The following is a 15,043-nucleotide window of genomic DNA, read 5'->3' on the forward strand; positions in this document are numbered from 1 at the left end:
AAATCGGCGGCGTATATCTCTAGTATATACTATATAAACCCGATCTCTATCATTTATTTAGACAACAATATATGCTATTTACGTAAGCATTTGGTGAAATTTCAAGTTTCTAGCTGTTAAAATGGGGCAGAAATTACGAAAAGTTACTTATCTGAACAATCGATTGTTCTGCCCTAATTTTGGTCTATCTGCATACATTTTAATAAGCTTTTTCCGTCTAACTCTGTCCTCCCCCTCTTCACTTTTTCCTAATCCTTTTATTCACTCCTCCCTCCGTCTTTTTCGCTTCATCTATCTCTATCTTCGTCTCATTCTATCTCTTTCTCAATCTCCTTCTCTCTTTTCTCTTCTCTAAATTTCTTCTCATTCTTCTGCATCCTTTATTGCCTGTCCCAGAGGGTGGTATGTATTTTATTCCAGTCCCAGTCCCAGTCGCACTCCGAGTCTCAGTCCCAGTCCTAGTCCTAATCCCAGTTCCAGTCCGTCTCTGGATAATATATTACTCTGAACTAAAGCACTCATCAACAGTGGAAGGCTGCTGGAATTCGGAACAATTTCGTTCCTTGGAATGAAACGCGATTTTAGTTGGTTTATAATAATGTCCAATAATTATTATAATCGATAAAATATGTATGTTCAATTTGCTCATCTTCGCAAAGCTCATAAAAATGGCGTTGTACCAGTCTCTGGCGAGTTTTAGAAAATTAAAGGGTGATGGACCATTTTTCTGCTACAATTCATTAAAATTCATGTCGATACCTTTCCAATTCTTCTCGAAAAATTTTCAAACGTTTTAAGGCATTTGAAAGATCCGTGCCTTTAGACTGATCCGTCGCTTTAGAGGCTGCGTCGATAGTAAGTAGGATATTGAAATGGAAAACCAATAATATAACAAATTTTTAGTTTTCGATCTTCTTTTTAAATGAAACACCTTAATTTTTTTCACTTGATTTGCAATTTAACAGAATATTTTTCTTGGCGCTTTTTGGACTTCAACAAACCGGACTTTTAAAACAAGAACGACATCATAACGTTCTGCCCATCTTGTAATTTATTTAGTATTATTGAATTTGAAGACTCACTTTCTTTATTATATATAAAACTTGATAAAATATTCCATCTTTTGATACTATGCTTAAAAAAATTATAACATTTTTGAAATGTTTCAAAAAAAATTTGCACAACTATCAATAATTTCTCTCACTTGTAAAGTGTATATCTTTAAAAATTAATCAACATATTTTTGTTTAGTTTGTTTGAAGGGCTTAACGATAACTTGAAATTGTATATGGTCTTTACTTTCCTTAAACAGAACTTATAAAAATATACTTTTCAAATAAAATAAAATACTCAGGTACAATTTGAAAAAATATTTTTGAGCTCGAGGCCTGATGGCCCGGGGGTCCATGGCATTTTTTCAGCCCTGTCACCCTATTTTTACGCCACTTCTTTACACGTTACACAACTCAATAATAGATACATGAATAGATCTTTAAATAGTACCCATAAGAAACTGCATCATCATTTTTTTATTGAACCTTCGAGAAATCAAAAGGGGACAGGTGCTGTATATGATCCATCAAGCTGGAAAAGCAACTAGACAAAAGCGTGCGGCTGCAAAATTTATAACATCATATGCAAAGCCAACGATATTACACTCACAAAGTGTCTAATATCTCTAAAGAGAAGACTTGAAGCTCATGATGGGCATTCTAACTGGACACTGCCTTCTGGCGTCACACACCTATTTCTTAGGCCTTGGTAGTAACAGAAGGTGTAGGAAATGTGAGCTGCAGGAAGAAACAGTTAAGCAGTTAAGCACGTTCTGCATTCGTGTCCTGCGCTACCCAGGTTACGGCTCCAATTCTGTTTTTTTGTTAAACTGTTTTTATTGAACTTTTTTTTTTGATTTGAAACACAAATTTTTAATGTTTTAATTAATAGCTTTCAAAACTTTCAAATTAACTTCTTTTAAAAGTGGGCGGTGCCACACCCATTGTCCAAAATATTACTAATTCTCTATCCTGTGTCATAAGGTCAACCCACCTACCAAGTTTCATCGCTTTATCCTTGTTCGGTAATGAATTATCGCACTTTTTTGAAATTTTCGATATCGAAAAAGTGGGCGTGGTTATAGTCTGATTTCATTCATTTTAAACAGCGATCTGAAATGAGTGCTCAGGAACTTACATACCAATTTTCATTAAGATACCTCAAAATTTACTCAAGTTATCGTGTTAACGGACAGACGGACGGACGGACATGGCTAAATGAATTTCTTTTTTCGCCCAGATCAATTTGATATATAGAAGTCTATATCTATCTCGATTAGATTATGCCGTTACGGGGTACCGTTATATGAACAAAATTAATATACTCTGTGAGCTCAGCTCAGCGTGCCTAAAGCGTATTGGTGATGAAGGCTTAGCACCCTTCGAAACGGATCTATCTGCGTAGCTACGGCAGGTTGTCTGAAAAAATTTCTACTTACTATTCCAAAAACAAAATACAATTTTTCAATTATAGAAAAATTCAAAAATAACAATAATTATCATTAGAAAAAAAAATGTTGTTCTGGCCTTGAGCTCGAATCGAACCTTGAAGCATTTATCTGTAGGCCGATAAAAACAAAAACAATTGTCTAGTAAAAATGGATAAGATTGGTTAAGGACCAATTTTATATAAATGACTTTAAAAAGGGTCGTAGGCAAAAATAATAAGTTAAATCTTAGCGAAAAATAGTTTTATACCAATCGCACTTTGTGCCATTATAACAAGAAATGGGAAAAAATTCAAATCTTTAAAAATGGGCGTGGCACTGCCCATTTCTTACAATGCATTTCCCAACGTTTCTGGAGCCATAACTCGGCGAAAAATTTGGTGCACATGTATGACTTTTCACAGTAAATATTTTCAGTAAAAATGGACTAAATCGGTTAAGTCGCCTTCTTTTATATAAAAGATTTTGTAAAAGTGCGTAGATGCAGGTAATAAGCTATTTCTAATAAATTTTGGAAATTTTCGTTAATAACCCTGCCCTTTTTTTGTAGTAACGCTTTTTAGTACAATGGCACTTGTATATTTATGTTTATTGTTCTCTTATATATTTATTTTAAAATAAACAGTAGGGAAATCCCCTTATCTGAAGGAAAACTGCATTATTACCCGCTCAAGTTCATTGGTGTTAGCCTCTGTATCCCTTTTGCTTCCTTTAAACGGAAATTAGTTCAGAGTAGAACCATTTGTATATGTATTATTGCGCAGCCTTGTAACACTATTAAGCACATAAAACAAACAACAACAGCATTTCAAGTGTACAGCTGGGTATGTAGTGTTCGTTTTCACCCGAACTTAGACTTCCTTACTTGTTTAAACTGTTTTTATTGAAGATTTTTTTTTTTTTTTTGATTTGAAACACACATTTTTATAATTTTTATTCATATTTCCAATAATTCACAATCCTTTAATAAAAAAAACAATTTTTTTAATGAAATGAAATGAAATGTCAAACTGTTGCTTAAAAGGAGTCGCTATGTGTAAATATAATAAGCAATTCCAAAAGAGAAGTTGCCATAATCAGCAACCAAACATTTTGTGTGGAAACGGCGACTTATTGACCAATTGAATTGTAGCTTTGTAGTCAAAGCGGATGGCAAAACCATTTGACGTTGTATGACAAGCCGTTTTTTTTTTTATTTGACCAAATTAGTGATCAAATTCGACCAAGTGAAAACCAATCATAGATTGTTATAAAGTTAATTTAGTCATTTGCAAAGTATTTGATATTGGGAATAGGTGAGAATTTCTGCAGTTTAAATGCCACTTTATTATTTATTTTCCAAGAAATACTTCTTTGTTTACTTTTGAACAGGTGAAAAATATCTTAAAAATAGTTTCATTTTTTTGTTCAAATAAACAGGTGCCCAATTTTAAAACCTCATAATTGAAAGCTTAATTAATGTGCTTTTGTTTGCTTTGTATAAACAAACGGCAAAAACTAGAAAAATAATAACTTAAAAATAACAAAATATTTCCCAATGAACCCACAGCAAAAAAAAAAGTATTAAAGTCAGTGACTAAAGTTGAAAGGGTTTCGGAACATTATTTTATTTTTTTGTATCCTTCGACCGATCCCTTTCATGTTTATAACTAAATCCTTTACTGTACGAATGAATTAGGTATATTAACGAAACAAATGTAAGACCTAGATACTAAGGCATCGAGCTCCGGGAATTCCCATCCCTTCACAGCTTTCTTTAGATTGTACATAACTCAATAATAGATAGCACCCATAAGAAACTGCATTATCGTTGTTTTTATGGAACATTCGCTGACAACGTACATTCGTATGTATTAGCCGCAATCTTGCAGGCCCAGAAATGGGATTTGCGTCTTGTCATTGCGATAGTGCCTATGCATATATTTATGAAATTAATTAAGTAAATAAATTAAGAAAAGTATTATTTTTCACCAAATAAAAATTATTAAGAATTCATGAGCTTAACACCGGCTTATAATAATTGAATATTCAATTATTATATTTTTCTAAGAGAAACTGAAAAGAAAGAACAAATCATTTACTGGCATATTGCGGTGGTACCATTTCGAAAACCGCCACGAATTCATCGTCCCCTGCAAAAGTAGCGAGTACTCCATGCTTGAATGTATGAGTGCGAGTGCTCCAAAATTAACCACAATTCATACAAAAAATATGGTCCAATTAACATTGCGATGTCCTAGGACTGAACCATATACTCCAGCTCAGCTTTACATCAGAGTAATCCTGGAGTACCCACAATCCAATAAACATCGTGTAGTGATTACAATCGTTAAAAACGCGCAATGATCGGATTACAATATGTTCGTGTAGAAACATGAGTTGGTCCATTGCTGCATTACAGTGGAGTATAAAGGTAAGTACCCCAGTGGACCACATGATCCAACGTTTTTTGCAGGGTACTAGCTCAAAGTCGATAAAGAAGTTCATGGTCAAAATCCACGCTAAAATTTTGTGTTCATTTATTTCACAACCAATTTCATTATGATGATGGGACGCCAGTCGGCAAACGAAAATAAAATGCCAACATGTTAGCAAATGAAATTTTCATGGTAAATGGGTTATTAAAGTTTTCATTTATTGGTCAACTTAGTTGTCACTTTGTAGTCAAAATGGACGGCAAACCATTTGACGTAGTATAAAAAAATGTTTTTGCTGACATAATCAAGCGTTACAATGTTTGCCAAATTCAGTTGCATAGCGGAAAGGCGAACTCACTTAAACTTGATACTGCTTTCATGTTGGCTTAATTTTAAAAAAATTCACTATTAATATGGGATAGCCCAAATCCGTATTTTCCTTTTCATTTTATTAGTTAGCTTGCACCTACTTCAACAGAACGAAGGGGTGTTGATTTACGAATCACACAGTCATACTTCTTGGCACTACAGCACGCAGCATAAATGGTTAATAGTTCATCATTGAGGCATACTTTTGCCTGGATTAGGCTGGAAGGGCTGGGACTGCAACGTGGACTTTGACTGGGACTGGGAATAAGGGATGGATAAGGATAAGAACTAGAAAAAGAAAAGAGTGACTGAGAAAGAGATGGAGTTAAATGAAGATAGATCGGAAAAGACGGAGAGGGAGAAAGAGATGCATAGAAAGAGAAAGGCAGAAGGAGGAGTGAATAAAAGGATAAGAAAAAGGGGGTGGGAGAGTAAGAGATAAAAACTTCTTAAAACTTATATAGATAGATCAAAGTTAGGGCAGAACAACGTCTGCCACGTCTGCTTATATTTATAGATAAAAGAGATGAAAATTGATTTTTTCACTTTTAAAACTTTTTATGTTCTGCTTGCTTGGCGCATTTTCAATATACGCAAAAAAGTGTACGAATGAGATAAATTAAACAATACGTGTCTCTTAAAGGTAAATAATTTATTTTTTGAGCTTATAATTGCCTTTTCATAGCACTTTAAGGAAACCAAACTAGTATTGTGTGTTATTGAATCATAAAAACCAATAAGTTTTAGAACAAAAATTAATACCCAGAACAAAAAACGAACTGTGCTGAACGGCCAACAATCGGATGAAAAGCGCGACATTTAGTACTCACATTTGTAGCGCTTAGGTTCGAGCTATATTTAAATCAATTAATTAAAGGCTGCGACAATTTCAAACCACCTGCGATTGAATTAGACCTTTTTAAAGCGTTTCTATTTGGTTCATTCTTAGGTGGTTCTGAAATAGTCGCAAACTTTTATTAATTAATTTAAATCCATATTGTTCAGACTTCAGCGCTGTTGATACAAGTGTGGCTACCACTGTCCCGATATGCATCCGATTATCATAATTTCGGAGGTAGTAATTAAGGGCCGTCTTACTATCTCCAGTTAAGCTAGATTATATGTGCAGGATAGCTACCTAGCAGATGGATCCATTTGACATTTATGTTTTCACCAACACAGGATGACCAACCAAGGGTTAAATCAATAAGCAGAAAACAATACATCCCACGTCGATGGCACTACGCTACCGACTGTCCTACACCCCAAAATCTTGGGTGTGACGTTTGATCAGGATCTACATTTTGGTGCGCACGCAACCGCAATTGTTCCAAGAATTCAGAGCCGTAATAAAATCCTCAAATCCCTTGCTGGCCGTACCTGGGGAAAAGATAAAGAAACGCTCTTGACCACATACAAAGCAATTAGCCAGCCGATTACGTGCTACGCGTCACCCATATGGTCGCCAAGCCTAAAAACCAACCACTGGAAGAAACTACAGGCCTGCCAAAATACTGCTCTCAGAATCGCCACGGGCTGTCTTCTTATGTCCCCAGAACACCATCTGCATAATGAGGCGAGAATACTCCCCATCAGGGAGAGAAATGAGATGCTGACCAAACAGTTTCTGTTGAATACCCAGAAACCTGGGCATCCCAACAGACATCTGATTGACGAACCAACACCGCCTAGGGGCCTAAGGAGTCATCTCCGTGAGCATTTTGAGGAAATACGGCACCTGAGAACCCAGCCGTATGAAGCGAAAAAACACAAGCAGGTCCTTGGTGAACTCCATAGACAGGCGTCGGACCTTTATGTCGGGAATTGCCCGGTGAATCCAGTACTTGAAGAAAAATATCCAGAACTCGCAGAAGAGGAACGCATACTCCCCAGGGAAACGCGTATCACTCTTGCTCAACTTCGTTCTGGATACTGTAACAGGTTAAACTCTTACCTATCCAGAATCAACCCCGACATACAAAATGTATGCCCCGCTTGCAATGTGTCCCCACATGACACCAACCATCTCTTTAATTGTAATGTGGAACCAACGCCTCTAACACCCCTTTCCTTATGGTCCACCCCTGGTGAAACGGCAAGTTTCCTTGGACTCCCGTTAGAGGATATTGATGACAATTTGTGATCGATCGCGGCTATTAGGTGGGGCGAGCATTGCTACAACAACAACAACAACAATACATCCTTTGTAAATACACGAAAATTTGCCAAACAGTTTATTTTTTTTTACACTGTGTTACGAAATGCACATCATAGAGACGCGAGTATGTAGAAAATGGAAATTTGTATATGTATCTGAGAAAAATTTACGGACATAAACCTATTGCGAAACTGTCGCTTTGTGTGTCTCTGATTTTTTATGTAGGGTATATACAATGTTACTCGAACTTAGGCTACTTACCGTTTTTGTTTTTTTATTTGGAATGGTATAATCTGTTTTGTGTTTGTGTGGAATTTTCGCTAAAAAAAATCGGCATAGAGTACAAGTATAAAAGGTGTGAAAAATTTTAATATGACATTGTCAGTTTAAGTGTAGAAGACTTAAGTGATATATATTTGGTTCTGATCTTTACAAGATAATACTATACAAAATGCTAAAACATCAGTTTGCTATGTAAGTAACTAAATTATATTATACATTCAGAAAAAAATAGTGTTGTAAATTAAAAGATATTTTAATAATCAATTAGATATATAAGCAAAGGACATACTGCTATATGTCCTTTTGGTTTAAATTTTGAGAAATATATACATCCTGTTTTTGAATTTTTCCTGTGTTTAAATCAGATCGTGAAACAGCTATTGGTATAGGTCCTAGAAAGCTTTATCAAGAGGACGGTGTAATTTTATAAGATAGGTCCTGGTTTTAAATATTATTTCTCAGTTTGGTCGTTAAACGCAATGGACGCATATAGTTTATGTGAGGTCCTCACGGACCAGCCAGTTCAATCTAACATAACCTTATTGAGCTCGATGAATCTGATTTCTGATAGGCTATTGGCTACATTCAATGCGTTCACACTCAAACAAAATTTAAAAATACCAAGAGGATCGATTCGGCCACGTTATAAATTCCGTAGTTTATTTCTGCCGTCGGTTGAAATACATATCAACGTTCCCCTGCCAGCAATTATTACACAATTTTATCGCCTAACACTAAGAAGTAAATAATCCAATACGTTTTGCAGTTACTAGGGCGATATAAATATTCATTTCATAAACAAACAATAAATACTTTACCAGAAATTTTTCCTTCAAGCAGATATTCAGGCTATCATCAACTCTAACGTTTAGAATTTTCCTTTGTTTTAATATTTTATTGCGGTGAATGGTCCAAACAGAGATTTTTTGGAAACATTTGAGAGTTGAGCAAAACCAAAAATTTTTCTCTAATCTATTTATTCGCAGGGACATACTTTCGTACTTTTATTTATGCGACACAAATGCATTTCCATTTTTCATTATTTGACTTCCTAGAAGCGCTTGCTGTTAACCCAGCTGCTGCAAGACATAGGCGAGGGTATCCCCCTTTTACCTCTCAAATGTCTTCAAAGGTTTTTATCCAGTTCTGCCGTAAGATTTTCTCGCATTATGAATCTTCTTAGCCAATTTCAACTATCCAAAAAATTTTATCGAATTTGTTGTGATACAGAAATACTATCTTTCTCGACACATTTCGTCTTATCAATCTAGTAAATTTTATTCCTATAGAAATTTCCACATGCTGTCTCTCTTCGTATATTAACTTCGTTTCACTTTGGGGGAACAGTTCTTCGCGAAAAGTGACAACAGTTTGGAACAGCATCCAAATTTATAATTTTCATTCGTTTTCTTCTAAATTTTGTATTCGGTGACATGAATACTTTTTTACTAAAGAGCTGTAAATTTTGAGACTTTTTCTATTTTAAATAATATTTTTTGAGAAATATTTGTAATAAAAATGTTTAACATTCTAGTAAAAAAAAATACGCAAACTTTTATCAATGCCAGGTCAAATTTCATTACAATAAAAATCCTAAACTCACCTCTTGTACTATTTGGATCAAGGTTTATTAAAATAACAAACAAACAAACAAAAATTAAGTGCGTTTATTCTATTTTATTGTTTGACTTTTAAATTTTAGTTCTCCCTTCTGTTTCTATACCTTTTTTATACTCAGTTCAGCAGAGCTCACAGAGTATATTAACTTTGATTAGATAACGGTTGGTTGTACAGGTATAAAGGAATCGCGATAGATATAGACTTCCATATATCAAAATCATCAGTATCGAAAAAAAATTCGATTGAGCCATGTCCGTCCGTCCGTCCGTCCGTCAACACGATACTAGAGTAAATTTTGAGGTATCTTGATGAAATTCGGTATGTAGGCTCCTGGGTACTCATCTCAGATCGCTATTTAAAATGAACGATATCGGACTATAACCACGCCCACTTTTTCGATATCGAAAATTTCGAAAAATCGAAAAAGTGCGATAATTCATTACCAAATACGGATTAAGCGATGAAACTTGGTAGGTGAGTTGAACTTATGACGCAGAATAGAAAACTAGTAACATTTTGGACAACGGGCGTGGCACCGCCCACTTTTAAAAGAAGGTAATTTAGAAGTTTTGCAAGCTGTAATTTGGCAGTCGTTGAAGATATCATGATGAAATTTGGTAGGAACGTTACTTTTATTACTTTATGTATGAATTATAAAAATTAGCAAAATCGGAGAAGGACCACGCCCAATTTAAAAAAAAAAATTTTTAAGTAAAATTTTAACAAAAAATTTAATATCTTTACAATATATAAGTAAATTATGTCGACATTCAACTCCAGTAATGATATGGTGCAACAAAGTACAAAAATAAAAAAAATTTTCAAAATGGGCGTGGCTCCGCCCTTTTTCATTTAATTTGTCTAGGATACTTTTAATGCCATAAGCCGAACAAAAATTTACCAATCCTTGTGAAATTTGGTAGAGGCTTAGATTCTAGGACGATAACTGTTTTCTGTGAAAAAGGGCGAAATCCGTTGAAGCCACGCCCAGTTTTATACACAGTCGACCGTCTGTCCTGCCGCTCGGCCGTTGACACGATAACTTGAGCAAAAATCGATATATCTTTACTACTCTCAGTTCACGTACTTATCTGAACTCACTTTGTATTGGTGTAAAAATTGGCCGAAATCCGACTATTACCACGCCCACTTTTTCGATATTGAAAATTACTAAAATGACAAAAATGCCATAATAATATACCAAATACGAAAAAAGGGATAAAACGTGGTAATTGGATTGGCCTATTGTTGCAAAATATAACTTTAGAAAAAAACTTTTTAAAATGGGTGTGACACTTACCATATTAAGTACAAGAAAATGAAAAAGTTTTGCAGGGCGAAATCAAAAGCCCTTGGAATCTTGGAAGGATAACTGTTCGTGATATAACATATATAAATAAATTAGCGGTACCCGACAGATGATGTTCTGGCTCACCCTAGTCCACATTTTGGTCGATATCTAGAAAACGCCTTCACATATACAACTACCACCACTCCCTTTTAAAACCCTCATTAATACCTTTAATTTGATAACCATATCGTACAAACAAATTCTAGAGTCACCCCTGGTCCACCTTTATGGCAATATCACGAAAAGGCGTCCAGCTACAGAACTAAGGCCCACGCCCTTTTAAAATACTCATTAACACCTTTCATTTGATGCCCATATTGTACAAACGCATTCTAGAGTCACCCCTTGTCCACGTTTATGGCGATATCCCGAAAAGGTGTCCACCCATAGAACTAAGGCCCACTCCCTTTTAAAATACTCATTAACACTTTTTATTCGATATCCGTATTGTACAAACGCATTCTAGAGTCACCCCTGGTCCACGTTTATGGCGATATCTCGAAAAGGCGTCCACTTATAGAACTAAGGCCCACTCCTTTTTAAAGTACTCATTAACACCTTTCATTTGAAACCCATATCGTATAAAAAAATTCTAGAGTCACCCCTGGTCCACCTTTATGGCGATATCTCGAAAAGGCGTCCACCTATAGATCTAAGACACACGCCCTTTTAAAATACTCATTAACACCTTTCATTTGATACCCATATCATACAAACAAATTCTAGAGTATCCCCTGGTCCACCTTTATGGCGATATCTCGAAAAGGCGTCCACCTATAGAACTAAGGCCCACTCCCTTTTAAAATACTCATTAAAACAATTCATTCGATATCCATTTTGTACAAACGCTTATAGAGTCACCCCTGGTCCACGTTTATGGCGATATCCCGAAAAGGTGTCCGCCCATAGAACTAAGCCCTGGTCCACCTTTATGGCAATATCACGAAAAGGCGTGAACTAAGACCCACTCCCTTTTAAAATACTCATTAACACCTTTCATTTGATACCCCGTATTGTACAAAAGCATTCTAGAGTCAACCCTGGTCCACCTTTATAACGATATTCCGAAAAGGTGTCCACCTATAGAACTAAGGCCCACTCCCTTTTAAAATACTCATTAAAACTATTCATTCGATATCCATTTTGTACAAACGCTTATAGAGTCACCCCTGGTCCACGTTTATGGCGATATCCCGAAAAGGTGTCCGCCCATAGAACTAAGCCCTGGTCCACCTTTATGGCAATATCACGAAAAGGCGTCCACCTATAGAACTAAGGCCAACTCCCTTTTAAAATACTCATTAACACTTTTCATTTGATACCCATATCATACAAACAAATTCTAGAGTCACCCCTGGTCCACCTTTATGGCGATATCCCGAAAAGGCGTCCACCCATTGAACTAAGACCCACTCCCTATCACGAAAAGGCGTCCACCTATAGAACTAAGGCCAACTCCCTTTTAAAATACTCATTAACACTTTTCATTTGATACCCATATCATACAAACAAATTCTAGAGTCACCCCTGGTCCACCTTTATGGCGATATCTCGAAAAGGCGTCCACTTATAGAACTAAGGCACACGCCCTTTTAAAGTACTCATTGACACCTTTCATTTGATACCCCGTATTGTACAAAAGCATTCTAGAGTCAACCCTGGTCCACCTTTATAACGATATTCCGAAAAGGCGTCCACCTATAGAACTAAGGCCCACTCCCTTTTAAAATACTCATTAAAACTTTTCATTCGATATCCATTTTGTACAAACGCATTCTAGAGTCACCCTTGGTCCACGTTTATGGCGATATCCCGGAAAGGTGTCCACCCATAGAACTAAGGCCCACTCCCTTTTAAAATACTCATTAACACTTTTCATTCGATATCCATTTTGTACAAACGCTTCTAGAGTCACCCCTGGTCCACCTTTATGGCAATATCACGAAAAGGCGTCCACCTATAGAACTAAGGCCAACTCCCTTTTAAAATACTCATTAACACTTTTCATTTGATACCCATATCATACAAACAAATTCTAGAGTCACCCCTGGTCCACCTTTATGGCACTATCACGAAGAGGCGTCCACCTACAGAACTAAGGCCCACGCCCTTTTAAAATACTCATTAACACCTTTCATTTGATACCCATATTGTACAAACGCATTCTAGAGTCACCCCTGGTCCACGTTTATGGCGATATCCCGGAAAGGTGTCCACCCATAGAACTAAGGCCCACTCCCTTTTAAAATACTCATTAACACTTTTCATTCGATATCCATTTTGTACAAACGCATTCTAGAGTCACCCCTGGTCCACCTTTATGGCAATATCACGAAAAGGCGTCCACCTATAGAACTGAGGTCAACTCCCTTTTAAAATACTCATTAACACTTTTCATTTGATACCCATATCATACAAACAAATTCTAGAGTCACCCCTGGTCCACCTTTATGGCAATATCACGAAAAGGCGTCCACCTATAGAACTAAGGCCAACTCCCTTTTAAAATACTCATTAACACTTTTCATTTGATACCCATATCATACAAACAAATTCTAGAGTCACCCCTGGTCCACCTTTATGGCGATATCTCGAAAAGGCGTCCACTTATAGAACTAAGGCACACGCCCTTTTAAAATACTCATTAACACCTTTCATTTGATACCCCGTATTGTACAAAAGCATTCTAGAGTCAACCCTGGTCCATCTTTATAACGATATTCCGAAAAGGCGTCCACCTATAGAACTAAGGCCCACTCCCTTTTAAAATACTCATTAAAACTTTTCATTCGATATCCATTTTGTACAAACGCTTCTAGAGTCACCCCTGGTCCACCTTTATGGCAATATCACGAAAAGGCGTCCACCTACAGAACTAAGGCACACGCCCTTTTAAAATACTCATTAACACCTTTCATTTGATACCCATATTGTACAAACGCATTCTAGAGTCACCTCTGGTCCACGTTTATGGCGATATCCCGAAAAGGTATCCGCCCATAGAACTAAGGCCCACTCCCTTTTAAAATACTCATTAACACCTTTCATTTGATACCCATATTGTACAAACGCATTCTAGAGTCAACCCTGGTCCACCTTTATAACGATATTCCGAAAAGGGGTCCAACTATAGAACTAAGGCCCACTCACTTTTAAAATACTCATTAAAACTTTTCATTCGATATCCATTTTGTACAAACGCATTCTAGAGTCACCCCTGGTCCACCTTTATGGCAATATCACGAAAAGGCGTCCACCTACAGAACTAAGGCACACGCCCTTTTAAAATACTCATTAACACCTTTCATTTGATACCCATATTGTACAAACGCATTCTAGAGTCACCCCTGGTCCACGTTTATGGCGATATCCCGGAAAGGTGTCCACCCATAGAACTAAGGCCCACTCCCTTTTAAAATACTCATTAACACTTTTCATTCGATATCCATTTTGTACAAACGCATTCTAGAGTCACCCCTGGTCCACGTTTATGGCGATATCCCGGAAAGGTGTCCACCCATAGAACTAAGGCCCACTCCCTTTTAAAATACTCATTAACACTTTTCATTCGATATCTGTATTGTACAAACGCATTCTAGAGTCACCCCTGGTCCACCTTTATGGCAATATCACGAAAAGGCGTCCACCTATAGAACTAAGGCCAACTCCCTTTTAAAATACTCATTAACACTTTTCATTCGATATCCATTTTGTACAAACGCATTCTTGAGTCACCCCTGGTCCACGTTTATGGCGATATCCCGGAAAGGTGTCCACCCATAGAACTAAGGCCCACTCCCTTTTAAAATACTCATTAACACTTTTCATTCGATATCCGTATTGTACAAACGCATTCTAGAGTCACCCCTGGTCCACCTTTATGGCCATATCACGAAAAGGCGTCCACCTATAGAACTAAGGCCAACTCCCTTTTAAAATACTCATTAACACTTTTCATTCGATATCCATTTTGTACAAACGCATTCTAGAGTCACCCCTGGTCCACGTTTATGGCGATATCCCGGAAAGGTGTCCACCCATAGAACTAAGGCCCACTCCCTTTTAAAATACTCATTAACACTTTTCATTCGATATCCGTATTGTACAAACGCATTCTAGAGTCACCCCTGGTCCACCTTTATGGCAATATCACGAAAAGGCGTCCACCTATAGAACTAAGGCCAACTCCCTTTTAAAATACTCATTAACACTTTTCATTTGATACCCATATCATACAAACAAATTCTAGAGTCACCCCTGGTCCACCTTTATGGCAATATCACGAAAAGGCGTCCACCTACAGAACTAAGGCCAACTCCCTTTTAAAATACTCATTAAAACTTTTC

The 15,043-nt window shown here is 36.6% G+C and overlaps 1 protein-coding gene across 2 annotated transcripts in view; it reads left to right on the forward strand.

Annotated features, from left to right (window-relative positions):
- The first annotated feature begins 7,795 nt into the window (after positions 1-7,795).
- Positions 7,796-15,043, forward strand: part of LOC137241233 (apolipoprotein D-like) — a 40,677-nt gene continuing 33,429 nt past the window's right edge. For both annotated transcript variants that reach the window (XM_067768601.1, XM_067768602.1), the window contains exon 1: positions 7,796-7,918. In XM_067768601.1, the coding sequence (XP_067624702.1) occupies positions 7,896-7,918 (23 nt within the window). In that variant the 5' untranslated portion in view covers positions 7,796-7,895. The remainder of the gene's footprint in view (positions 7,919-15,043) is intronic.

Source organism: Eurosta solidaginis, chromosome 2, assembly GCF_040869045.1.
Source record: "Eurosta solidaginis isolate ZX-2024a chromosome 2, ASM4086904v1, whole genome shotgun sequence".
In the NCBI taxonomy this organism is placed as follows: Eukaryota; Metazoa; Arthropoda; class Insecta; order Diptera; family Tephritidae; genus Eurosta; species Eurosta solidaginis.